The 27,993-nt window shown below is 41.7% G+C and overlaps 3 protein-coding genes across 4 annotated transcripts in view; 2 read left to right on the top strand and 1 right to left on the bottom strand.

The window, feature by feature from the left end:
* The window catches only part of pnisr (PNN-interacting serine/arginine-rich protein), a 157,996-nt gene that overhangs the window by 115,391 nt on the left and 14,612 nt on the right, over positions 1–27,993 (top strand). The window lies entirely within an intron of this gene.
* tstd3 (thiosulfate sulfurtransferase like domain containing 3) lies at positions 759–2,731 on the bottom strand. The gene is made up of 4 exons (XM_084026748.1): positions 2,466–2,731; positions 2,180–2,347; positions 1,760–1,919; positions 759–1,353 (listed from the first exon to the last, which is right to left on the bottom strand). The coding sequence occupies exons 1-4, from the start codon at positions 2,602–2,604 to the stop codon at positions 1,299–1,301; spliced, it is 522 nt and encodes a 173-aa protein (XP_083882874.1). The 5' UTR covers positions 2,605–2,731; the 3' UTR covers positions 759–1,298.
* usp45 (ubiquitin specific peptidase 45) overlaps positions 2,998–27,993 on the top strand; it is a 28,479-nt gene continuing 3,483 nt past the window's right edge. Inside the window, exons 1-14 of one of the 2 annotated variants that reach the window (XM_084026489.1) lie at positions 2,998–3,280; positions 4,229–4,339; positions 4,720–4,889; positions 5,403–5,503; positions 5,904–6,004; positions 13,924–14,075; positions 15,383–15,478; positions 16,041–16,171; positions 21,614–21,701; positions 23,875–23,956; positions 24,303–24,394; positions 25,158–25,214; positions 25,895–26,026; positions 26,945–27,614. In XM_084026489.1, coding sequence (XP_083882615.1) covers positions 4,237–4,339; positions 4,720–4,889; positions 5,403–5,503; positions 5,904–6,004; positions 13,924–14,075; positions 15,383–15,478; positions 16,041–16,171; positions 21,614–21,701; positions 23,875–23,956; positions 24,303–24,394; positions 25,158–25,214; positions 25,895–26,026; positions 26,945–27,614 — 1,975 coding nt within the window. In that variant the 5' untranslated portion in view covers positions 2,998–3,280; positions 4,229–4,236. The remainder of the gene's footprint in view (positions 3,281–4,228; positions 4,340–4,719; positions 4,890–5,402; positions 5,504–5,903; positions 6,005–13,923; positions 14,076–15,382; positions 15,479–16,040; positions 16,172–21,613; positions 21,702–23,874; positions 23,957–24,302; positions 24,395–25,157; positions 25,215–25,894; positions 26,027–26,944; positions 27,615–27,993) is intronic. The other variant, XM_084026490.1, reaches the window with a different exon arrangement.

Below are 27,993 nucleotides of genomic sequence, written 5' to 3' on the forward strand. Positions count from 1 at the left end.
GTGGACATGCTTGACAGTTATTGCATTTTGTGTTTTATTAATTCAACAGGCCAAATGATAGGGTGTAGTTAGCAGCATTGGACACACGGACTTGCGTTAACAGTTAAATATGAATATGAGAAATCATTTGGATTTTCCCTTGAGTGTTTGGAGAGAACTCTTTGATGTAAACAGAAATAGCATCAACACTTCTGAGCCAGATTATTCACTCGTGCATCTGGAAAGTCACTTAGAGGTCAGTTTCCTTTTCAGCAATGATTCAGTATCAACAATACTTCGAAAAGATATGAGTATGCACTTTGATAACTTTTCAATTTAAACTAATCTCAAGACATAATTTGTGTGTTCTGGTTGGTATTTGAGCTTAAGCTGTAAAAGGGGAAGTTAATAGGGAACAAGGTCTATGGCCACGGTCCACATACTCTAGTAGAGACATTCTTATCAGATGAAAACAAACCCATTAATTATCATGGGTGACGAAGGAACCTGTTAATGTTCCCTGGAGGTTGGGTGGCAAATTCATTCTGAGACACAGTGGATATTAGACATGGGTCTTCAATGCCGTAAATCATCTTAGTCCGGCAGCTGTCACCTCAGCAAGCCACCCTATCACCATGAATAGAACAAATTATTCAAATAAGTGTATGCTCATGCTGTTTTTTTTAAAAAACCTGATGGACATTGTTCATAAATTGTAAAAATAAATACATAATAATGATATAAAAATCACAAAAGCACAGACTAAATATCAGTTAATCAAAACTATAATTGTATTTATTGAACGATGTTGGCAACAACGGCAAATGCATCTATGAGCAACAAGATATTTAATATAGGCAACACATCAACTTGACATGTTGATAATGGACAACTTCATTTTAAGTCACAATCACACACGTCTTCTGCATAGATAATATAGAACAAAACCCCACTGTTCTTTGTCTATTCGTAGTATGATTTAGAATAGTCACTGGTTACATATGTGTCTCTCTTCAGAAGTTGTTAAGGGTTTATTAAAAGTCCATCATGCTGAAATAGATGTACAAGTCACTTCAAGTAACATTGCAGCAGTTTTTAAATGTTTTCGGCAGCAGATACACGACTCAGCCCTCTGGTTTCAGTCTTTGGGATTCAGATGAGAGACACAACTTCAATCACCGGCACTTTAAACAACAGAAGAGTGAATTAACTATTTGAAAACCCCTTTTACAGGAATCATTGTTAACACAGTCTCACTTGCAAGTCTGATTTTGCTTGATTTTCTTTGAAATATTTCTTTCTGTTTGGTTAACCCTGGATCAGTTCTGTTCGTTTTTCACCCAGTCTGTCCATCCTCCCAGGTAGTGCTGAACACTGAAATGGAGAGAAAGTGAATGAAATGTTAAACATAAACAGGTCAACAAAAATTTGTCTTACAAAAATGTGTCTTTTTTTCTACTTTTCAGGGAGATACTGGAGATGTGGTATGTGGAAGCTCTCCAAAGAGCAATGCATGATGGGATGGCGTTGTGCAACCACACGTCAATGACCTCAAGTTAATTAAAGTTAATATTGTCTCGTGGTAAAACATGTACCTCAGGTATAACATTCAGCCATAACAATGTACTGGTACTCTGAACTTTGCCCAGACTGGAAAAATACATTACCAAGAAATCTTGTTCAACATTTGGTTAACATCATAGCTCAATCATTCCTGAACTTAACGATGAGATGCGAAGCAATTATTTTGATGTATGTGTGCCAAGGAAGCATGTCTCACTCCTTGTATCCCAGTGAGGCGGCTGTGTTGAGCGCTGTCTTGCTCCTGACCCCTGCCAGGCAGGTGAACACGATGTTATCCGTCTGCCGGGGCATCTCACCACCATACTTTTCACTGAACTCTTCAGGACCCAGCTGGAGGGCAGTGTTCACCTGTCCCACTGCAGGGTCAAAGAAGCACAGACGGGTCAAGCGTGTTATAAACGTGCTATGACATAAAACCTTGGTGGGTGCTTCTGGGACGTGTTGTAAGCAGTGTCCTATTATCTAAGGAATGTTAATCACGAGGAAAGGTTGGAGGCGTGTCTGCAGGTGTCACATTTGTAATTACACCTTAATAACGGAGCAATATGTTTCCATAATAAAAATAAAAGACATTTAGGACATTCTCAAATGTGTTGTCGCCGAGAGCAACACTCACGGGGCACGTTGATCGACCCGGGGATGCAGCCGTACTCCCGGAGCTCCCAGGGCTCTCGGACATCTATAACTACAGCCTTCCGGCCCGCCAGGACCTGCTTCAGCTGCTCGTAACCCAAGTCCGTGCTCGCCGGCGCTGAACTGAACCTGCGTAGCAGCGACTCCGGAGCTGAAAGCGAAACAAACCCATGTTTCAGAAACAGCGAGTCAACCGGCGGCTGACATCCTTGCCCACACATAGGCAGTCGAGCTGTAAATCAATAAGACACGAAAATGTAAAAGCTCACATTCGCAACCTTGGTGAGTGTTGACAAGGCTGGACACAGAGCGTCGTCCTCCCGGGAAGGGGACCCGAGGCAGGACGGAGCTGTTCCATAAGAGCCGCGGAACAACCGTCGCAAACCCGCGACACCTTCTGAGAGCCATGTGATAACACCCTATATAAACACGTTGTCAACAAGAACCCCTTAATCACGCAATGACACCGCGTATGACAACGAACGTTACTAGAATAAACTGCCACTGCTCGCGCTCACCCATTGACCTGCGCGTGCGCAGAAGTCCGAACGTCCTAAAGGACAACACACTCTCAGAGGTACTGGGCTACTACTTCAGCTCTTCTGAGCACCAAATAAACAAATATCCCATAGATGTATCGATAACACCACCTGTTAATATCTCAGTTACACTTTTTGGACATATCATATAAGGTGTTTTAACGCAGAGCCTGCGACACTTCGCCTCGCTCGCAATATGTTCCATTGTACCTGAACGCAGCATTAGGCCACAGCGAGCTACCGTAGTGCGTCACATGTTGACGAGGTTTGCTAGTTGATGTGACCGAAAGCTTGCGAAATTTTAGAAAGTATTTGGCATAAACGAACAATTGTGAAGTCAATTGTGCAGTTATTGTCGGAACGCTGTAATTAGCTTTGAAATGCCTTAATACATCCGTGTATTGTTGGATAAAACGGAACTGTTTTTGTTGTATTTATTCTGACAAGCTAATGTTGCTAGCCTGTTTGTTAGCCAGGAGGAGTTGACATCTCACTGTTGGCTTCAGGTTAGCTAAAACAGTCAACATAGGAGCTAATATACAGAGGTGAGTTCATTTTTCAAACCCAACTGTGGTAAAACTGTTGAATCCTTTTATTATTTGTATGTCAGCGATACACGACACACAGGCCTCTTAAACGTTCGGATCTGATTGAGACTTCTTAATCGTGCTATTGCACGTTATGTTGCTGGGTAGTTATTCTTTATGTAGTGTCGCCTTTAATTTGTCTGGCTGCGTTTATTCAGAGTGAAATATTATGCAGTCCCTAAGTATTTGGACAGTTACACATTATCTGTTGTTCCGGCTCAGTACTCCTATACAGTGGTTTAGAAATGTTAACGTCAACGATGCTTGAGGTTGGTCCCGTGTATATAAGATCATGTTTCAAACATGGCCCCTCAATTTGAGGACAATGCAGTACCACCTACCATTGAATTATACTCATGACAGGCAAAGCCATTCACCTGAATGTTTGTGGTCCACCTTAACAGGGTTTCACCTGCTAAGACAAGGATGAAGGTGTCAATCCCCCCAAAATTAGCAAAAAATGAGCATGGCAGCAGTACAGGCAGGGAAGTATCCAATGATGTCTGTAGGATCTAGACCTGGTTACATAAGATTTGCAACTGTGTTTTAAAAAGAATACTTTATTTAGATTAATGTTCATTTTATCCAGTTTACTGTCCAGGACTATGTATTTCAAAAAAAGCTCAAACTTCCTCTGGTGCAAATGTAAATACCGTAATGCTTAAAGGCCACTTACAGTCATTGATTCATTTTAAATCCACCATATGTTAATATACAGATACTCACAGACTGCACTGTAGCTAGTTTTCAAAGTATTGTGTGCTACAGTAAGAGAAATGATCATGTCAGTTATAGACTTGTTCAAGAATTGTTGCTATATTCAAGTGTCTTCGTTGAAACAGTTATGTCGAGGCAAATTCATTTTGTGTAGTGACACCTGTGTTTTTCTTCCATCTTCCCATTCAGAGCTCCAGATGCGGCTAAAGGACCCCTTCTCTTTGAAATCCGCCGATATGACTAAGCGGACTAATAAACCAAGGAAACCTCGAGATGAGGAGTCATCAGACGAAGTCAGTGGTGAGTCACTGAAGCAGTACAGGACACCTGACTGTTATAGTTGGGGCTGTGAGTTTTGATCTGGCACTGTTGACAGTGAATGAGATAAACTTGTAAGTTATGCTCACAAAGCAAGGTACATAATTTATGATGCTTCATTGTACTTTTTGTAAAAAAAAAAAAAAAAAAAAAAGTAAAGTCATTTTCTAAGTACATGAATCCACTGTCGTTTTTCTGTCTAGTATTGGAAATACTGCATTGGGTTCATTATTTTAACAACAGGGATTTTATCTTACGACGGGTAGTATATATATGTACGTTTGTGTGCACATTGTCTTCCTTTCAAAACATAATGATGAAAAGGTAAATTTGTCATTAGAGCATATTTCATTTTTAATCAGGCTTGACTTGCCAGCATGTGAGTAAAGCAGTGGACCTGAGCTCCGTGAAGAAATCGGTGCTCTCCAGCGTTTGGTCGGTGTGCTTTGAGTGCCTAAAGGAGAGGACCATGATTGATGGAGAGCCGGCAGCATCCCATGACATCCTGGTGTGCTTAAAGTGTGGCTTCCAGGTAAGAGTTGCTTTAAGTGTTAAACACACTGGGGCTGAGCAAAACACCCATCATTATAATTGGGATATTGTTTGAATATGCAAAATGCCAGTACACAGCGAGGCATTATCATAATTAACCCAGACTAACAATATCCTCAGTATCATTGTCATTTAGATTTTTTTTTTTTTACTTTTTTGCTCATGTAAAAAATATTGTCACTGTTCATTTACTCTAGAATTATTACAATTTTAGACACTAATTCATGCTTATAATCATTGTTCTAATTAGACAAATACCTTAGTAAATCAATTCACAGTTTAAATGCATAAATATGTCCACATGCAGTGTAATGAATATTGGCCAAGTTATAAAGATATTTTTTAGCCTTAGCTATACCACACGCAAATTTGGTTTAATTGAGTTGGAAATGAGCAATATTATTAAAACATGGGCCTGAGCACTGTGCATGTATGTTGTTGCTTGTTTGTTAATATTATTTAACTAAAAACATTTAAATTAACTATCTTACAGGGCTGTAATCAGTCAGGAATCCAGCACTCTGTCAAGCACCACCAAGCTTTCCATCCCGAGTCTCACTGCATCACCATCAGCTTGAGCACGTGGAAGGCCTGGTGAGGAATCTCGCACTGCATTTATTGTAAACCATAACGGAAAGCCAAGACTGCACACAATGTCAATGTGTGTCAACTTGCGATGACTCATGTTTAGATGCCGACAATGTGTGGGCTTGCATAGAAATCAATAGGCGTGGGTGTCAACGCATGTCATTCGCTGTTTGACGTGTTTCGTCCAAGAGTCTTCCTGATCATGGCTGACAACAATTTACTGGGCAGTTTCAGTTTCCAGACCAATATATATATGTGTTTTACAACATTTTACTCCATAAATATATTTGATGTTTTTAATTTTTTTACGTTTAAAGTAATTCTGCTTTCAGATAATGGTTCATGTGTTCCTGAGTGTTTTTGAATGCCACAGAAGTCTGTCTATGACCCTGTCTCATTGCCACAGGTGTTTTGAATGTAATGAGGAACTCTCCACTCACTGCAACAAGAAGGCTTTGGCTCAGACTCTGGACTTCTTACAAAAACACTCTGTCAAGGCAACATCAGGTAAGGTGTTTGGCAATATCCTGGAGGACTAGTCCCTTACTGATGATAAAAAAAAAGGAGCTTTTATGCGACCCATTATTCTTTACTGCAGTTTCAGCAAGGTTGAATTCAATTAATTGGGAGGTTTATACAAACATTCCTTTAATTTGGAAACCGTCTCAGTTATGGTAGAAAATGACTGGCCTTGAACAGAGACAACCTGCAATGATAATCAGATATTCTTATATATGATTCTGTGTAGTAATCTGCATTAGTGATTGGTGAACCACAACCAAGGTTTCACATGCATAATGTCTTGGTGTTCACCGCAAACCTATGCACCAGAAGTTAACGGCACAATAAAACCATCACTGTATATCAGACTATTACTAGTGACCTAATTACTAGATCCATGACATGAACATAGCAACCTTTAATACAGATTCATTGACTTACCTGCTCACATAAGTACAAATGTATTATTATTATTGTCAGAGATCTACCTACTTACCAGGATTTGACTGTAGTACACCTACTCCCCCTGGTGGCAGCGGTCATCTGAATCCCTGGGTTTAACCTGTCAGCAGCGTAGAGACAGCCTGCATGTGCATTATAGGCAGCAACACAGTGTGATGGGAGAGACCACCTTGTGTTACAGGCTTTATTTCTTATGGAAGCCACTACTTCTCCTTTGATTGACTGTGTTGCTTTGATTGCATTACATATCTATTGCTTAATTTGGATAATTTGAATTTAAGAATTTGAGTTTGAAGAGAACGTCGGTCTTATCACAGCATGTTGCGATAAAACTAAATTTGACAGCCTGACTGCCTACTTTCAGTCTTATGTCCTCTCAACTCACTCAGGCCACCTGAGCCCTCCTTGCCCAGTCAGTCAACCATATAGATATGAGCCCCCCACCCCCTCTCCATACTTGCACTCATAGACCTTCTGTTCCTGTCTCCCTGTACCTTTTTGCTGGCATGCTCAGAGGCCTCTTGACAGGCTGTAGCTGATCAGGGTGGTGGGCATCACCATGTTTGGTCTCACTGACCATCCCAGCTTAGCCCAGTGGCTGGAGGCCAGCCACCCAGGCCCAGTCAGGCTGGTCCCCTATCGGTCTCTCAGTCACAGCTTGGGAGTTGCAGAGTTGATGTTGCATCAGTCACCCACCCTCACCCCCCACCCTACACATTGCATGAACGCACACATTAGCGGAATTAGGCGCTTGAGCGATGCTTCCCGGCTGGGTTCCCTGAAGAACAAGAGCAGCTGCGTGGGGTTCAGCCACTGCTCTGTCTTTCTTTGTCTTTCAATCGCTATCTGTTTCCGTCCCTTGCTTCCTCTGTCGAGCCGCTGTATGTCTCACCACCTCTGGGCCTGTGTGCTGCACTAGTGGGAGCCAGGGTCCTCAACAAGTCTGAGTGACTGGATCCTCACAGCTGGAGCGCACTAACTCTCAGTGGACACACACACAGATAAACACGCGCAGAATGTTGGAAATAATATTCAACTCAAGCAAATACACTATTTTCTTTTGATCTGTATGGTAATGGTTTTATGTTTCTGTAAGAATAAGAATTAGTTGGATTGTCATGATTTGTTTTTAGAGAGCCTAGGCACACAATGTTTTAGGGACAAACAGGACCTTAAGGAGTAGAAGAAATGAACAGACGTATTTATAAATTAGACATGCTGTACAGTACATTGGCCTTTTCTGTGTGAGAGTGAAAGGGGGGAGAAAGAGGGCGACATGCAGAAAGAGCCACCGGTCGGATTCGAGCACCGGGCCAGCTGAAGTGAGGACTTGGTTCATGGTTCATGCTATCCGCTGCCCCTCCGTGTCATTCTTTGAGTGATGTTGTTTCTTCACAATATGTATCACTCCCCACTCCTTTGAGTCAGATAAGCAGAGAAGACTGTGGAAGAGCAATGCTGTGTGTTTTATATTGTTTGTATATCTGTGATGCCCTTTAGTGGACATGGTGCCAACCAGGGGTCCAAGTCAGTGGGAAATGATCAGCTGAGCTGGACAGTCGCTACCTTCAGCTTTCCCCTTTGCCTCTTTAAATTACCTGTCACCTTTCCTGCCACCGGATTGTTCCACACCGGTCGGCCAAATGGGTATAGAAGCATGCAGCCATTGTTGAAGCAAAATAGGCGCTTGTTGTCTGTTGAGGAGCTTGTGAAATTGCATTTCAGTATGAAGGCCATGTTTTCAGAAGAAGCTGTTGTATGGTTTTTCCTATAGACCCCAAGCACAAAAGAGCCCCAGCAAGGATTTTTTTTTTTCAGAATCTATAATAATTTTGTACAACAACAGCTCAGGGTAGAAAGAAAGTCGATTAACTGTGCTCTCTCACCATCAAGGCTTTCAGCTCAAGTACCAGAGTCCCAGTAAAAAGCGAATTGACCTCAGGGAGCTAGACTCCAGCTTGTAACACAGCTGGGAAGTCTTTGTGGAACAAATTAAAATGTTGGTTCTGAATAGGCATCAGTGCTAGTTTCTCATTGGATTCTGTCATTTCGGTCTTGTTTTTTTGGGAACACATTTTTATCAATTGCTATATTGGTGTGGCATTATAATACCATACTGTGTATTTTCATTTAAAATTTTAATCTCACAACTTAAACTTAAAATGTTTAGCTTGATGCTAAACTGTTGGTCTATTTTAAAAGTGGATTATCTCTGTCTTAACTACATTCAGATGTAGTTTATAGAGAAATAATACATTTCATGAACAAAGGGTCTGACTTATCTTGGAAATACATTTGTGGTTATAGACAATAAAGCATTTAAGCACAATTTGAGTGTGGTAGAGCTCGGCTAAAAACTAATATTTGGATTTGAACAATGAAGTACACAGACAAGTTGCAAACATTTGGCAAGTGTCCGTCATTCCTGTCCTGCATCTGTCTTTCTCTCTCTTTTTCTCTCTCTCACACTCACTCACACACACACACACACACACACACACACACACACACACACACACACACACACACACACACACACACACACACACACACACATTCATGCTCATTTACACACATGTTCACCTATGCACTCAACAGTCACAACAATACAGAAACGTTGGATCACCTCGATGATTTTTCATGTTGTTGGGGGGAAAAATCAAGATGCATATGTATTTATTCATCATCTCACCTGTGGTAGCTGTATTTATTTGTTTATTTGACTAAACTCTATAGTAACAGTTTGGTATGCTAGTTTATAATAATGCCAGTGTTGGTCACACTCACTTTAAATGTCTTAATCTCAGCAGTACACCTGCGTCACAGTAAATAAACAACAAAGTATGTATTTTTTTCGGGTAGAACATTTTTAAAGTAAAAATAGTTTATTTTGAAAGTCTGCGTTATCAGAAGTTTATCATATGCTGCAATGAGGGATATTTGCATTGTGTTTGTCTGCATTGCCTATTTGACTCTGATGAGAGACACTACTGTACATCTACATGCTAGAACTTGCTTCTAACAGAAAGTCATTTAAGAAAAAGTTATATGTCCAGTTTGTTCCTGGGCTTAATTTTCTGAAACTGACTTGAACTCCCCTGGATACCTTAGCTGACAAATATGATTTAGTGTTGTGTGAATACTGCACCTTTATTCACCTGGTTTCCTGTTGCTTGTTGATTTTGGAAACCGTAGTCCTTAGTTTACTGTCAGTTTAACTCAGCCGAGTCAGTTGCCAGCAAGATGCTTGTCCCCTGGTGGTGCTTTCATGGAGGTAATCAAGGGTGATCCTGTCTTTATTCCCACCACCGCACATGAAAGTAGGCCAGATAGTGGGTAGCTAACGCTGTGTGTGTGTGTGTGTGTGTGTGTGTGTGTGTGTGTCTGTGTAACATGGCACTGGGTGCTCTTGGCCTCAGATGGCAAAGAAACAGGCTTTTTGTGCCCTGCAGTCACAACAAATTAGTGAATTAATAAGACATTTGGTGTTGCCTGGCCTTCCTCTTGACTGCCTGCTCTGCATGAAGGGAGCTGGCCTTGAACCCCCACACTGCTGCATTGTGAGTGAACATGGAGGAGGCATGAAGCCCACTGGCCATACGATTTGACGGTCTCTCACCCCAACTGTGAACCAGATCAGGAAGGATATGAAAAAGCCACTCAAGAAACATTTTATGGGAAAAGAATGTGTTACAGGCTCTTGTTTTTGGCGTTATCATATCAACAAAGTGGCTGTGGGACTAAAAAATGTAATTGAGTTAGATCCTGTGCACAGCAAATATTGGTGTAAAACAAAAAGAATACGTTTTTGTTCGTGGCATTGTTTCAAGAGCTTGAAATGTCTTACAGGAGGCCTGGTGTTGGCCTTGTTTCAGCACAACAAAATGGCAAAACAATGAAAACACATTTCAGTTTAGCTTAAAGTGTGTGTTTTTTGCAAGTGCTGATCTCTGAAAGCCCATATTTCTTTGTGTATCTCTCGTGTGAAAAAGAGCAGGGAGTGCAGGAGGTGTTGGTGTATATGCATGCATGTGGACAATCCTGAGCACCGTGATGTTTTCCTCCACCCTGGGGAAAGGCTACACAGTGTCACTGCTGCCCATACTCGGTGGCTGAGCAAGGAGGGCCAGGTGGTGGTGCCCAGTGCAGCACAGTCAAGCGTGGACGCAGCGCATGCTGACATTTGCCTTCGCCGACTGCTGCAGGGAGAGGAAAAATCTGCTTTTCCATATGCTTGTGCTCGTTGCAACCCTTCCCTCCACCCACTGCCCCCTCTCCCACATCCCACTGCCTCACTCCCCCCCCCAGTCACAACCAGATGGCTCCCTGAACATTGTTTACCTTGGGTGACGGTCCCAGATGCAGAGTGTGTCTATCGGCATCCCCATTCCGCCCAGTTAGTTTTCTCATTCCTCTGCTCCCTCTCAGCTGAAGTGCCAGTCGCAGCTCTTACACTTAAGTTGCATTACGTCTGTTGATTATTGTGGATCTTCTCACAAACACCACAAGTAGATCCACAGATTTACACACTCTTTCTTTCTCTCAATTACTCTCCCTTTTGCTTGGTTGTTCACACTTGCGTCAACACATCTCTTCACACCTTCTCAGTCTCGTACCAAATCCAGAAATGCACAGTTTGTTTTCCTGAGCAGGATATGCAGTCTTTCCCCATCTCTACTTGTTTTCCAAGCGTAGTTTGTGTTGACATATGGGAGCTCCCTTATTGTGGCCTATGGAAGATGGAAATAGGACTCCAGATGTTGCTAGCTCAGAGGACCAGATGCATTTAGCACCACTGGGTAAAGCGCCACAAAAGCATTTAGTCTGGACAAGCTGAACCTCTGCCCTTCCTAGTCCCAAAACTTCAACCTCAAAACGCGCACTTCATTTTCTCAGTAGGGTTGAAAATTTTTTTCTGGTTAAATAAATATAAATTTAAAGCAACACGGTTGGTGCAGCCAAGAAAAATATAATAATGCAGCAGACCTAGAGACTATGTACTGTAGGTGTGTGTATGTGTGGTGGTTCGCCTAAATCTGTTCAACAGAGAAGTCGCCCTTTTACCCCCATTTCTTTGAGTGGAATTTGATTGAGTATAAAATGCAAATTGCCAGGCCATGAGTGAAAAAGACCATGGTTAACATTCCACTAATGTCCTTGGCCTTGTAGAGGAAAAGCTTGCGGGGTAGCGGCCAGCCGTGGAGTTACTACTGCTGCAGGTTGAATAGCTTTGCAATAAATGCATTGCACACAGAGTGGTTCTATGAATTGAATGTGTTCAAGGGCAAGGCCATTGCATTTTTTAGGAGAAGAGACGGTGAGTGCAAAGGTGCAGGTTATTAGAATGATTATGACTGTTTACGGTTCAATTGAATTTCCTTAGTTTGGGCATAAGCAGGTTCAGGTCTGTGACCTCGCTGCAAGCCCGCTCTCTTCACTGGCTTATGAGTGAAGTGCATGGACTAAACTCTTTTTGTGCATTTAGTTGATTTCACTACAGCCCGTAGGCTAGGTTAAGATACTGCTGTCAGTCCCTGTAAGAATTGGACATTTTGCTCTAATATTCTAATCAACATAAAAATGTGTGACAATTTACAATTGGGCAGCTATTGTTGTGTATTGCAAGCTCCTCTTTTTGGTGCATTCAAAGATGCTCCAACAGTTGAAACTTTAGAGACTTTAGAGAAAAAAATCTGTTGACACTACAAGCAAGCTAACACCTGACATTTGTCACTATGTGAAGGGTGCAATGCGCTGGCAATCAAAGTTGTGCTGGCCTCAGCTTTTTCGCTTGAGACCAGCGCTCCAATGATATGGTAAGGCATCAACCAATCGTATGGTATTGTTTCACCCTATTCCGTTCCATCTTAAACAAATATCATTAGCCAGCTCTCAGTATACAATTTAACAACACAACTACGCCAATGCGCAGCGCTTTCAATGGTGACTCGCCAACAATGTAGCTGGCCATCCTTGGCTGTTTTGTTGCCCCATATTGCTAAAATTGCATAAAGAATCTTGTTGAAAAGTTGCTTTCAACCTTTCTGGAAATGTAGAAATCAAACTTTATGAAGGACTTTGGAAAATGTTCTTCAGAAAAGAATACAAAAATGCAAAATTGATATTTAAATAAATGCAAAATATACATATATTATATAAATTAGATGTTTCAATGATGAACAGTAACCTTGACTGAAAAATAACATTTTAAAATATTTTACTACTTACAATGTTATTTAAAATTGCCAAAGGGAATATTTTACAATACAATTGCGCTGGCACTCCAGCCATATATGTGTGGCAGAACAAAAAAAAAAAAAACATAATTCAGTAAGTTATTTTTTCAGAAAGCAATTGTCCACTCCATAAAAACTCCAAAAACCTTCAGAGCATGACTCTTTCTGGCAGCAAGGTTTGAAAATATGGCCTAATCCTTTGCAGTCCTATTGAACAGCCGATTTTGCAACAAAGGTAATTCATGTCATATGAACCCGTTTTCAGTTTTTCTCTTTTTTATCGCTGGTTGTTTTTCTTACTTATTGGACTTGAAGTGTGCTATGTGAATATGTAGGCTGAATGTGAAAATTAAGAGGGAGTCTATCATGAGATACTTAATATTAAATGGCTCAGTGGCAAAAAAACAACAAACAAAAACACTGTATGATGATGGTCTCTTTTGACAATTATGACACACCCAAAATGGCAGGGTTTACGTCCTTTAAACTTGCTGAATTTTGCCCCATTTCACCTCTTTCCCTTTTAAATTAGCACATTTTGTGCATAAGGGCTTGAACCCTCACATACCCCTCAATTTCCAGGATTCCTCACTAGTTAGTGAATCAGTAACTGCCAGCATGTGTCCTAACACCGTTATTGCTATTGAGTCGTCATGGTGTGGCCTTTTTTTGTTTCCTGCTGGCACGCTTTCAGCTTGCACAGCTACACTACCGATTCTAGTTTGTCGCAAGGAGGCCATCTATATGTCAGTGTCAGATTCTGACCATCTGTGTCTGTGTTTCTGTTTAAGTTTAGTTTTCATTGGTGATCAGGAGTAACAGCTGGCTCTGAAGAGCCATCTCTCCAACTCCAGCCCCCACCCACCCCTTCCTCACTAACCAGCGGAAACTACTACAGCTGTCATCTGCTTTCCCAAATGACCCAGCTTTCCTTCCAGCTGCCATCCGAGCACCCTGCTCCCAGCCTCAGTCTCGCTTCAAGGCTAGGCCCAATGATTTCTGTATCTGAGGCCAACTTTTACCATCAATCCCAAACAAATGGCCACCATCGTAGCTCTATCTTTAAGCTTGGCTGCCAATTGTTATTATCCAGACATAGCCTTAAAGCGAAAGCCAAATCAGTGTTTAGAAACTGAATGTTTTGTCAATTTGAAAGATAGCTCACGCACTGTTTTTGTGTTTCCCCTACTATGTATAACTGACCTGTTTTGTTTGTCTTTGTTCCAGGAGCATCACCCAAGCTCATCAAGCTGCAAGAGGAACCATCAGATTATGCTGACTTGTCCAAAGGCAAGGGCCCAGCCGCCAACAGCACCTTGGTCCCAGTCAAAGGCATAAATAATCTTGGAAACACCTGCTTCTTCAATGCTGTTATGCAGGTTGGTACTATGAGTCAGTTCAAACGTGTCTATACTGTTGGGGCAGAAACTAATAGGAAATATGGTGTAGTTATATTACACTTTTTAGTCAGAATAAATGAAATAACAGAAGAAGATGTGATTAAAGGTGTCAATCTGAAGCGTGATCACATTATTTTAAGGTGGCTTTCACACCGCACATAACCTGCTTACAAGTCATTGCTCTATCTCAAGAGACCCTATGGTAGCCTAATGACTCACAGGGATTTCCATTCGAACAAGATTATATGAATATGTATGCCTATACAATGTGGACACGCTCCTCAAGTGCTGCTTCTGAGGAGTCTGGCCTATAGTAAACCTGATTACTGTCTTACAATGACTGAGTGTAAACAGGCTTGGCCTTGAGGTCATTTTGAAGTATATTCAATGCAGCAGTAAATGCAGTGCCGGCTTGGACACGCTCACCTTCCCATACATGAGTGGCACTCAGTTGGTGCAGAGCATGTTCACCATACAACACGACTATAGAGCCCCCCCAGTCTTTCTCTGGTCGTGTCATGGTGACTGCAAACCAACGTGCCTCTTCAACAATGAAGCTGTTTTTTTCCGCCATTTTGTTAAACTTACTCAGGGCCTTACTCGTTGATTTGAAATGTGAGTGAGCGTGCTTTACATGCCGTTCCCTCCCTCTCCCGGTCTGTTTGTATTGTCTCCTTGAAAATTGCAATCTTTTTGGTGAAAACACATAATTGCCAGAGGATGAGCTGTGTCTGCGTTCACAATTCCAGCCCCATTGTGCGTTTTTCCATAGCAACTGTCTTCATTGCCAGGATGTGACAAAACAAATATCTCTTGAAAGGAAGGAAAAGATGTTTCGCTCACATGAAGGGACAATGATGGCTTCAAGCTCGTCTCCTCAACGAGGAGCTTCTCTACATCACCGATCATGGATAGATTCGAAAGCCTCTTTAAGAATAATGAACTCCCCACAAGTTTTCTAGATCCTACTTCAATGGAGATAATAATTAACAAGATCATTTTAATTGACCACATTAGATCCCCACCAGCTAAGTATCAATACAGTTTGTTTTGCCTTTGAAGGATTATAGCTTCTTTTCTATCTAGTCCACAAAATCTTGTTGTTGGGTCTTTTCATTTGATGAATAGTAAAATCAGTGCCTGTGACGATCCAATGATTTCATGAATAGTATTTATCTGCTCCACATTGGTTGATCTTATGAACAATCTCTTTACCATTCAGGATAAAACAAATGTTAATGGCACGTTTGTAAAACAGTCTCACGATAATTCTGTTCGTCCCACAGAACCTGTCTCAGACGCACATGCTCATCGACCTCATCCAGGAAGTGAAGGACAAAGGGTATAAATTGAGGATCAGCCCCACCGGTGATACCAATGTGGTACAGTCTGACATCTATTTATTCTACTCTGCTAAAGCCATCAGCTTCTCCAAACTAGATTAACATATGTTTTTGTGGGTCGGGCTGTGTGGGTTGGTTCTTGTAATGGGTCAGTGGGGTGCAGGTAATTGCCTGCGCATGCATTAGGATTTTTAGTGTTAATAGTGAGGTTTTAGCAAAGATGCATGTGTTTGGGAAGTAGTGAGCATATGACTGGATATACACTATGTGACTTGGATTAGACTGTTGTGGGAAAGCTGTTAATTGGTGTTCTGATATAGTTTCACTGTTGTTAAACCCCATTTACTTCATTTCATCAAGACTTTTTTCTTGTTTTCTTCAAGAATCCAAGCTTAATACAGGATAATTAATTGATATACAAATGGTAATTTTATCGTTGAACTTTCCCATGAAAGCTAATAAGTGATTTATGAAGGACATTTGAAACTTCTTTATAAACATATTTCCCTCATTGTATTTCTGACCCTATTTAAAAAAAAAAAAAATTGCTTACTAATTTATCAACTCTAACTATCAACTATTTGGTCTCTTTTTATTCCAGAGTCCGTTGACGGTCACGCTGCCCAGTCCAGATCCCCTGACTGCCGCCATGTTTCTCTTCCTCCAGAACATGAAAGAACCAGGGAAAGGCCCGATCAATCCCAAGATCCTTTTCAACCAGCTCTGCCAGAAGTAAGGTGCTACACTAAGTTCAGACTCTGTATTTATATATTTTATTCCTAATGTCAGTGAAGTTGTCAATCGGTGTCATTATTTTTTAAGTATTGCATTTATCCATCATCACAACCCCAGTTTACAACACAGCTTTCACCTGTTTTCATCCCCTCACTGTGGTGAGGTGGTGACCACTTTAACCAGCCATACCCAGGTAGCACCTGGTCACAGCCGAATGCCTTTCATGCACTCCCAAGTTCAATATACACAAAACCCACTACAGGCACCGTACCTTATTAAATGTGTAGCAGCAGCTACCTATTTGTTACTATTTCTGCTACTTGCCACGCTGCTGTGCCACCTGTGTCGCATTTGATCCAGAGCAAGGTCTAACAAGCCATGTGACCGACAGCAACGGTCCTACTTTAGTTAACTGAGCGGTTGTTTTGTTCTCTTTTATGAACAGTGTGAATGTTTGGTTGGCTGGATTCCTGTTTGAGCATGGTACACTGCTGGTTGGGTCCACCCTTTGTGTGTGTGCGTGTAGATGTGCAGGTGGGTGACCAGGGCATTTGACATTGGATGACTGGGTACGTCTCTGGTGCGGCTTTGACAGTTATTCTGGTACCTAGCTTTTATCAGAAAGGTCTCTTTGTGTGTGTGTGTGTGTGTGTGTGTGTGTGTGTGTGTGTGTGTGTGTGTGTGTGTGTGTGTGTGTGTGTGTGTGTGTGTGTGTGTGTGTGTGTGTGTGTGTGTGTGTGTGTGTGTGTGTGTGTGTGTGTGTGTGTGTGTGTGTGTTGGGGGCTGTCACCTCACCTGGTACCACCTCAGCCTGCAACACACATGCAGGCAATTGTGCATTGAGACAGTAAGCATTGCACACACCTTTATGCATTCATACGCGTCTAATATCAAGTAGGGCTAATCTATTCCACTGATGTGCATTTGAATAGAGAGATATGACTGTTAGCCTCAGCAGCACCCATTGCCCAATATGGTACACTTATATTTATACTTTTATTAAGGCCTTTTCGGGTTAGCAAGCACTTTTTCAAATTTATTATAGCAAATTCAATATCTTTGAGATTGGAGTATCTTCCCTTTAATATTACCTAAAGAATGTCAATTCTTTTCATCTCGACCAGGCTGTGATGAACATTAGCAGCGATGTTGAGACTGAAAAGATACCACAAGGTTGTGGTAGGCGACCATGGTATTTTGATTTTTTTTTAAATCATAGTATTAGAAAAAGAAAAGGGGTACTCCACTCAAAACATGATTCTTTCTTTTATTATATATTATATTTCTCTTTTTCTAGTTTAAAGGTTTTCTTTTGCTTCTTTATATCACAATTACAATTTAAAAAATGTACCTCTTTGAAGAAACCGAATGCTAACATAAACGTTCATCTTAACATCTTAACCCACCTGAAGAAAGAGTTTGAAAATCCACAGCGTAGATGTTGTTGGACCAGTATACTGTACAAAAGACTGTGTGCAGCGTGGCTGTGGGCGGCTCATTGAGAGATTCGGTGTGTGCTATATTTATTCTGGGCAACTAACTGATTAGTATTGCGTTTATCTTATCTTTATCTGCAACTGTACAGAAAAACTGGGTTAAACATGGGGGGAAATGTGCACAGTATTCTAATATTTATTTAGAATTTGAATATGAATGTTATGAATGGAGCTTCTACATTTTTTTGGTGCAACCGTTGTTGTTTTTTACAATTTAAAATAAACTTTTGATGAATCAAAGACGATCATCATGATTTCAGCTGCTTTTTCTGATTTCTATGGAAGAACCGGAGTTTTGTACTTTCAAGGATTCATTCATTTATGTCATTCCCTTTCACATCCGCAAAGTGTACGTGATTGCATTTTGAACTAGCCTGAATTATCACACACTTCTCTAATAGACTCCTCCACACTGCAACTCATCTATAGTCAGTCAGACCTAAAGTTTTCAGCTGAAAGGACAGGTTCAAGAACTGCTCCCGTTTACAATGACATTTTTCTCTATTTGACTGACCTCTTTTACAGCCTATCATCCTCTTCTCACCGCAAGCTCTTGTCAGTCCAAGAGGTTTCAACCTGCCCTTGGCCTGTGGAGGCCCAGAGCGCTTTTCCATTTCTCTTTCACTGTCTTCCCAAGTATGTTGTTGTTGATGGGCAGGTTAATAAGGATATCTGGCTCTGGCGGGGGTTTATGTGCAACACTGGAGCCCTGTTGAGCCCAGATTTGTACATGCTGTTCCAGAGTAATTTTTTTTTTAATTCTTCCAGATTTTGCTGTTCAATATGAAGATTCAACTATTTGTTCCTTCATTATTTCACATTTTACAGCCCCCTTCTGCCAGACCTTCTGTTTTTTTTTTTTTTTCCATCTCCACTGATATCTACACAACTATGAAACGCAATGTTTTTTATAGATCTCACCTCATCATCTTTCAGGGGGAAGCCCAACAGCATATGTGTTTTTCCGACTGTGCATATGTGTATATGCATTCAACATCAACCAGCTGAGTACCCCACAGCCTGCCTCTTTTTATTAAAGTCTCATATATTGATCTACTGGACACCTGGAGTCTTGGGTCAGCGACAGTGGTTTTCACACAGCCTGTCTATGGCTACTATTTATTGAGAATGGGATACACTCTCTATACATATCTAATGCACGAGCTGAACAAAAAGGCCACACAGAGGCATTCATTTACACCTGCTTCTTTCAATGACTGATCCAATTTTCAGGATGGCCACTGGACACTTTTATGTATTGCAAAAAAAAATGAAAAGTATGCCGGCTCTCTGCTTCATCCATGATGAGCCTTCATGAGAAGCCCGACATCCCTGATAGAAATTTCAGAGGACAACAATAGATTCCATCTTGTGCTCTGGCATCCAGGACACACATGCATCTGCATGCACACATGCATTTCACACAAAGACACAAAGAGGCAGGACTGGCATACTGGTCTGCTCAGGAGGAAGACCTCTTTCAGGTGGAAGAATATATTGATACAAGTAATATAGCAAATATTGGTTTTCGCGCATATGGTTCCAACTTTATAATCTTGGGCTAATTCAAAATCATCTCTCGGTTGGATAGTCTTATATTTGTTGGATTGAATTTGGATTCTGATCTCATCCAAAGAGTTCTGATCCTGAAGATTTGGACATTACATTGAAAAAATGCTTCTTATTTTTTTAAGGCAGGAAGCTGGATACATTTTATGCCAAATCCAGATTAATTTGAATCCCACCTCAGATTGTGAATTGAGGTTAGAGGTTACCTACTTAACACAGAAGTCAACAGAGCCAATTTAGCTCCTGTTAGCATGACCTACACTTAATTAGAGATAGTTACACCTAGTTCTGAAATACTGGCCACTTGAAGATTAGAATCCATTCACCAATGAATGTTAGGAAACCTGAAAATAAGGATTGTTGATGACCCCTTTGTATCCAAAATAGGAAAAATGTAATTTAATAAATTCATTGTCTACATACATTATACCAACTCATTGTGTGCTTGGCTCTGCAACATGCAACAAACCAAATGCAAACCAGGCATCAACAGTTTCACAATGTATGTATGGCAATAGTTGAAAGGAAGGAGACTAAAAGGGAACGACCAGAGGTCAATAGATGCTAAGATGCTGTATAATTTTCACATTATTATTGGCTTACTAGCATTAAAATACACCAATATCTCATGATATAGCATTCATGAATATGACTGAATTGAAGCTACAGTTAAGATACAATCAGTTAGGTCACTGGATGAAACGTAGAATGGGCGTCACCAAGCCAAGTTCAGAAGTGCGTGTATTATTTGTTTTACAGCACATTGTATGAACAGATTTTAAATCATTGAGTCATTGTTACATGTTTTTATGCCAATGTGTGAGTAAATGCTTGATGAATTTTATATATGAGCTGTGTGCGTGTGCATTGTGTTGCTCATACAGTGTGTGTGTGTGTGTGTGTGTGTGTGTGTGTGTGTGTTGGGGGGGAGCTTGTGTGGCCTTGTGTCTGGTACTAACTCATCCGGCTATTAATTGTGTTAGCACCGCAGCTGTTTGCATTGGCCAGATTGAGAGCAGCGCTACAGGGCCCTTCTGCTTTTCTCCACTGGGATGAGCTTCCAGACCTCCTCGTTCCCACTGATCCCAACCAACCTTTTCATTTTTTTTCCCTCTATACTTCTCTCTCTGTCTCTCTCTCACTCTTTATCTGTCTCACTCATCTCCTTTCCTGTTTCGCTTTATATTCCTCTCTCTGTGTCTCTCTTGGGGGGGTCGACAGACTACTTAGTCAAACAAGATGGAAAAATTCCTTCACACGCGGTTCACATTTAGGTTTGGCAAATACATGACATATGCGCTTTCTCCCAACCTCACCCCCTCCACCCCCCCATACCCATGTGTCTGCACGAAAAGGACATAAGAGACAGAGGTCGTGTCTGTAATTTGGGGTGGGTGGGTGGGGGGGGGGGGGGGGGGGGGGGCAGCTTAAGGCTCCTCCAGACCTCCTGGTTATGACCTGTGTTGAAGGCAGGTGGTTGGCCATCTCTCCCCCAACCACGGACAACCATTCTTGTGCCACATGCCAGCTTGACTCAGAGGGAGGATTCTTTTGAATTGAACAGGATTATGAATGGCATTAATGATGGGCTACCAAATGCTCTGAATGCTAGAATAATAAATAAAAAAGTGGTAATGGCTATATTTGTTGTGTCAAAGTGCACACAAAGTACCAGTAAAGGACGTCCACTCCTCTAAAGGAGTTTACCACTCCAGTCGTCCTCAACATTTGAGTGAGGGCTTCTCAAATCAGTGATGTGGCCTCTCAGTGTGTGTTGTGCCCGTCGGACCAACCTGTCCTGTGGTTATGTGGCTGGCTCGGCCCAACAGGTTGCATTGGCTCTAGCCTTTGCTGCCCATCTGGCCCTGGCATCTGTCCGCACATCTGCCTCACTGCGGACAGCCAGGGGACGGACCCAAGGAGAGCCTCCCCTCTAACTGCTTTGGCAGCGATGTCCAGGATGGATATCCACCAACAAAAGGGCAATAATATGCTGAACAAAATGTCAACCCAGTTTACTGCCAGCATGGTGGAGCCGCGTTTTGACTACTCATCATCATCATAATCGTCATCATCATTGTTCTTTGCGGAGCACTTTCGCTTGTCTACCTTTTTTAAGACTTCTTTTCAGCATACGTTATGATTGAAAATCTGTGGAATCATTTTAAATTGTTGAATTACAGAACAAATATTCATGACAGGATCTAATTTATAAATCATATAATTGATTAAAATAAAGAAGCAAAGTGTGTGTGCGTATATGATAAATGACTGTAGGCAAATTGTTCATGGTTTCTTAGATCATAGTCCTTTCTTTCCCCTTCTTTTCATGAGCTTCTGTTGCTCCTAACTGTCATGTGTTTTTATTTTCCAGAGCTCCACGTTTTAAGGGATACCAACAACAAGACAGCCAGGAGCTTCTGCACTACCTACTGGACTCCATCCGAGTCGAGGAAACTAAAGTGAGATTACATGTACACATACTCATTTTTCATGTCCAGAATATATTTGGTGGTGTTGGGGATCTTTTGTCATGTTTTTTTAAAGTTTGCTTGAGTTTTACTTTTTGTTACAGAAAGGTCTTTCAATTCTTTATAGAGTACTCCTGTTTCTTCTTAAGTGCATTTTGAACATTTGGTAAAAGATAATTGCTAATCGTGAGGACAGAAACTGTTGTGATAAGAAAACATTCTTATCACAAAACTCACGGCAAATGTATTAAAAAAATAATAATCAAGCAGCAATAATGGATTTTCTGGACTTCTATGTTTGTTTTGAAAGCCATCCTAGTCTAGTGGAATCCTAATGTAAGACATCCAGCTGTGCGTTCGTGGGTGGCTGTGTGCTCTCTCATAACCCAATATCTTGTTTTTGTTTGGCTAGCCAGTTTTTGTGTGTTAACCTTATGGTGCCATGTTTTTGGCAAGTACACGGAAATCCTCCACCCTCCTTCCTCCAACCATTCACGGGGCAATTAGGAGACCCCACAGCAGCCCTTTGCAGGGCTGAGCTGCCCTTGTGGCCCCACCAGTGGCTATGTGAACCAAGGAGGAGAAGTGAGCGGGTGTGTTTAGTGGTCAGCCCCAAACCCAGGAGGGGCCACAGGCTGGGCTGTCCTGCTCCCATTCAAACTTGTGAACACTGACAGTTGTGCCACTTAGGGGACTTGCAAGTGGCACGACCGGCATCATTGTGTGATCTTGGGAAACCCACAGCTGCTGAATGAGCTCCAGGGCTGTCCCATTGTGCTTGAGGGTCACCCACAGCCCCCTCCCACACACACACACACACACACACACACACACACACACACACACACACACACACACACACACACACACACACACACACACACACTCACTCACTCATCAGCCCATCTCCCAATCCAATCAAGGAGGTAAAAAGGGAGGGGGGTTAACAGCCTCCTCTATTCATTCACACAGAAACTCATTTACACAGCCTACCACATTCAGAGATACAGTGGCATTTTAGCCCACATTATTTTTTAAATTGATGCAAACATTAAACTAGTTACTTTTCTAATAATACAGTTGGGATGCATCCCGGATTGTTTAATATAGCTTCTTCAAACACTGGACAAAACATTTTTTTAAGTTGACAGTTGTGATTCTATGCCTCATAATCCTCAATAAATCCATTCTTTTTAATTAGCACATTTGGGTTATTCATAAATACCCATCTAATACCTATCGTGTGTGTATGTGTGTGTGTGTGTGTGTGTGTGTCAGTCAGTAAGTCAATGGGGGACTGATAGTTTTTCTAGTGGGTGTCACCAAGCTTTTAGAGGCCCCAAGTGTTTGTGTTGATTGGCCATTAGTATCAGAGATCTAAATATGCTAATTTGGCCCCAGTCAATTATCACCAATTAGCTGAGACGGTAGGTATTACTCTCTCAGGGCATGGACTGTCCTTCTTCGCCCTGTCTTCGTTGTAGTTTCCACCCCTGCACCCTTGTACCAGCAACCCTCTCCACCCCCCTCACCCTTTTGCCCAGCCCATTGCTCAGTGTGGGATAGTGCACGCTGTTACTTTGGGGAGGGGGAGCTAGAGGCTGGGGGGTTACTGGTAATTAATTAGTCGGGGAGCCTCAGCCTGGTTTGACTGCTGACTGAGTGGGGTGCACGCTGGCGAGGCTGGGATTAACTGGACTTTTTGACCTAAATAGCCAGTCCAGTGCATGGGTCCCGGGACAATGGGGTCTGACTGGTCTGACCACAGACATAGACCATGGCCAATTATCTATTGATTGGTGCTTAACTGTGGCTGTGCCTCTTCACAGCTCTATCATCAACACACTCACTGACCATGTCACCTTCAATAAGAGGGCCCTGTGAAGAACTTATAGGCACACACAAACATGCACTGTTAATTAAGAGATTTTTTCGACAAGCACAATAATTATTTTACACTAATGATGCTTATAATAGGTACACCTGTCAAACTGGGCTGTAGGCTACATTTTGATATTTCACTAATGGATGCAATGGAGAGAATTCAAGAAAAAAAAAACACCCCATCATGAATTTTAATGTTAATTCATGCGTTTCATTTGCTTCAAGGAATATCCCGTTAAAACTGCATCGTTATATTATTTTTGCGTTTGTTGTTGTCCAGAGGGTGAAAGCGGGAATTCTGAAGGCTTTCAACAATCCCACAGAAAAGACAGCAGATGAGGAGACCAAACGCCAAGTCAAAGGTTTGAATACTAACTGTAGTTGTTGGATGGCCAAGATCAATAGTCCCATCTTGTGGCCGTTCTTGGAAATACACCTCGGTTAATAATCAGGCAAAGGGTGGTTTGATGGAAGACCGTGCACAGTATAGTCTTTGTTAGATAAACCCCCAACTACCTGCACATTTTGATTCATATTCTCAGCAGTGCTTTCTGAACAGCTTGTTAAACCTGACTCTTTATTGCCATTAACAGTGAAGAATCAGACCTTCAACATTATATTATAGTGACCAGAATGGTTTAGTGGAATAGATTGACAGATTATTCATTACATTATTCAACTGAAACTTCTGTCTCTCTTTCCCACTAGCATATGGAAAGGAAGGTGTGAAGATGAACTTCGTTGACCGCATATTTGTTGGCGAGCTGACCAACACAATTATGTGTGAAGAGTGTGAGCATGTAAGTGTATGTGGGCGGACTACAGAATGGTCTATGTGAAGCATAATTCAATGCGATGCCTTCAGTGGAACACATTAAAGCATGGTCTTGACAAGTCCACATTTACCTTCAGCCGACCTTCTCTTTAGATAGTAGCTGCTTTTGAATACAGTTTATGTGTAACCTTTCCCCACCTTTCCTCGCATTTTATTTTTATTTTGCTGCAGGAAGCATAATAGATTGCCATGTAGTTTCCAGCAGCACTGGCATTCTCCATTCATCGTTAATTGATAGATATTTGTCACTGACCTGAAGTGACGCTAACAAACAACAAGTTAGCAGTAAGCTGTTACAACCTGGGAACTCGTTTGGTACTTTGCTACCCACGACAAAAGGATGTACTGAGAAATAAGTCTGAGGCGAGAAAAAAAAGCAGACGTCAATAGGAAAAACAAAACAAAAAACCCTCAAGGACCAGCTCAAACACCAACTGTTTGCAGCAGGCATTTACAATTACACATGGGAGCTCAGAGTTGTTAACAAAGCAAATGCCACTATGAAAACTAATGAACATCCTTGAATTTAGAAAGCACCAGGTGTGGGGTTGGAGAGGAAAAAAGCAGGGAAATAGCTGCTTCCCAGAGCTCCTCTCAGTCTAGTTGAAAATCTCCAGCAGATGTTCACTGTTAAGAACGGGCTATGATTTTGACTATTTAGAAAGGTGTTGAATAAATATACAGTATATGTATATATATATACTGACATATACTAATTTGTCTTTCAGATCTCCACAGTGAAGGAGGCTTTCATAGACATCTCTTTACCCATCATAGAGGAGAGGGTGAGCTGCTGCAATTAGAAAATCAATGCTTATAACATGTGTAAATACTTCCAGCTCTACACTATGTTTAGATGCATGTTCACAAATAGAGAGTGATTAGATTTAGACAGTAGTTTGATTTAACAAATAAGCACAGTTATTGGGTGTAACAATGCAGGAGTTGAACAATAAACCTGAATGAATGGATGAAAAAGGCTGAAATTACACACCTGTTTTTTTAACCAACTTTTGTGTTCAAAGTAGTCCATAACACATCATTTTCCACCATTATTATTATTATTATTATTATGGAGAGAGAACCCTGCCCTGAGCTGTATGCACTATTCTTTTCTGGGGTAATGGAGCTTAAAGGTTGGAGAGGCTTGCGACTGGAAGGTTGCCAGATGGAGTTAAGTTTGTTGATGGTCTGGAACTCAGTTGTAATGCGAAGTGTGATGTACAAATTAAACCACAATTGTAAAATTATATTTCCTTAAAATATTAGGTTACGGTTTTAGGTTTTCTGAGAAATTTGCGTTAGTATGTGCTCCTTATTATGAATTATAGAAGATGCGTATCAGGTTGTGTATTAGGTTGTGTATCAGGATTTCCTCACAGTATTTAATTAAAAGACGATAAATTATCATATTGAATTATTGCCCAGCCCTACGTAGACATAATGATTTATTTGTCATACGCAGATATCGAAACCATCCAACCCCAGTAGGCTGGTGAAGGGCAGCCGGGAGCAGGACGCCCACGTGACTCACAGTGACCAGGTTCTCTCCGCAACAAACTCTGTCAACAGGAACACTAGGAAACTGAGTGGACAGGTAGGGATGCGTATGTAAAGTAGGGCTGTACCGAGTCGTGGTATTTGTGCACAGTTGCGGATAAAGATTTGACCACACTAAGCGGTGTTTTCCCTATATTCATTCTGCAGCGACACACAGCCATTAATATCCTTTTAGCCCCTCCAAAAACATGATGCGAAGATATCATTATCGGTACCGGTTACAGACTAGTGAACAGTGTTATATTTGTATGATTCTTTCCAAAAACTCTGGAGTGTTGTAGTCCAAAAATTCAAGTTTTTTTTATCTCGTGGAATATTCTGCTTCAGTCCATATTTGTTGAGGTTTAGCCTTTCAAAAAGATTTAACTCAAAATATTTTTGCTTTTTTTGCTTTTGCTGCTTGCCACACAGACAGGGAAGCATGCGCTTTATTTCATTGAAGAAAAATGATTTAATAAAAAAATAATAATTCTGTCAGTCACTTTTTTTATTTATTTTTATTGGGATGATATCATGAAATCTGACAACAGATATTATAAACTTCATTGGAAAACCTCAGTAGAAGGTTTGAATGTAAAATTAAAAAGACATTCAGTACAACCTTGATTTTAAATGTGTGATGGGAAAGAAATTACTGAGTAGTGCTTGTTTGAAAAGTGATCTCTTCACTGTTTGTATCAAGACATTTTTGTGTTTGTTCTTTTTTTTTCATGCCAATGATTCCTAATCTCTTGTTAAAATGTCATAAATAAAAACATTGGAATCATTCGCATGCCTTTACTGGCAATGTTAATTATTTAATTCACATTTGAGCCATACAAAACAATTGTCAGATGGCAAGAAACTCTTACAGGGAAATTAAACAAGATCCTTTTTAACCGTGGTACCAACATGTAAAACTGCCATGAGCGTCTGCATTTGTGAAACGGGTTAATGTCTCTGTTCTTACCCTCAGAAGCAGCAGAGCAGAAGATCTTCAAGCTCTCTGGAGGAGAAAGGAGCAGGCTGCAGTGCGGAGCGGCCAGAGGAGGAGGGCTTAGCTGGTGGATCGGCCCGTGGCGTCTCCGTTTGCAAGATGGCCGCTGCCGGCAGCCTATCGGATGGTAGTGAAAGAGACTCGTGTGCTCAGGACAGCAGTAATGACGCTGACAGCGAGGCCTCGGAGAGCGAGTGGGCTCCACGCACCTCCTCCTCCAGCCACAGTCACGGGCACATGTCTACCCCATCGTCCACTTCCACCCTCACTCCGTCCCCGACGCCCGTCTCTGCCTCGTCCCCCTCGTCGTCATCCACCACAAGGCAAGGTGGTGCCGTGGAGCAGCTCGTTACTGCGGTGTCTAAAGTCAACCTCGGGTTCACTTCCGGGGACTGCTCTCCTTCTACACACTGTTCTCCAGAGGAGCAGGGAGAAACGCAGACACGGGACAACCTCCACCATCAGCACCACCACCAGGGGGCTTTCCAGGCTCTGTCCCACAGTTACACACCCAGCTCCAAAGAGTGCTCCATCCAGTCCTGCCTCCACCAGTTCACCTCGGTGGAATTACTGATGGGCAACAACAAGCTGCTGTGCGAGAGCTGCACTGAACGCAGACAGAAACAGCTGCGCAAGAGCAGCTCAGCCGGTAAGACAAATCATCTGGGGAGGGGATGAGCTTTTAGGAGCTTTGAGATACTCTTACAAAGTCCATCTTTAGAATATTCAACTCTCATCCCCTGTAGTCTTGACAGTTGGCTGTAAAGAGTTACATGAAACATGGCAACCTTGGGCAGCTTGAATTCTTGCCCGTTACGATTCAGGCAATGACCAGATTTTTCTCTGGAGTATGAAAAGATCCACAGAAACTTCTCCATCCACACCTGCTGCGTGAATCACTTCTTTGCTCTCTGACGGTGTGCTCACTATGCTCCAAACACTCATATTTCTGCCATAATACAACTTACCGTGTTGAGTTCATCAGTTGCAATGTGTGCTTGGACATATCTGAGCAAGAGTGAATTTAT

This window comes from Eutrigla gurnardus (assembly GCF_963514095.1).
Source record: "Eutrigla gurnardus genome assembly, chromosome: 14".
In the NCBI taxonomy this organism is placed as follows: Eukaryota; Metazoa; Chordata; class Actinopteri; order Perciformes; family Triglidae; genus Eutrigla; species Eutrigla gurnardus.

What these genes read in the sequence shown, in the direction of transcription:
- tstd3 (XM_084026748.1), bottom strand. Translation starts at nt 2,604, where the DNA reads ATGGCTCTCAGAAGGTGTCGCGGGTTTGCGACGGTTGTTCCGCGGCTC. An exon ending in CACTCACCAAGGTTGCGAAT is followed by an intron (nt 2,348 to 2,465) that starts GTGAGCTTTTAC and finishes TTTCGCTTTCAG; the next exon opens with CTCCGGAGTCGCTGCTACGC. An exon ending in GCCTCACTGGGATACAAGGA is followed by an intron (nt 1,354 to 1,759) that starts GTGAGACATGCT and finishes TCTCCATTTCAG; the next exon opens with TGTTCAGCACTACCTGGGAG.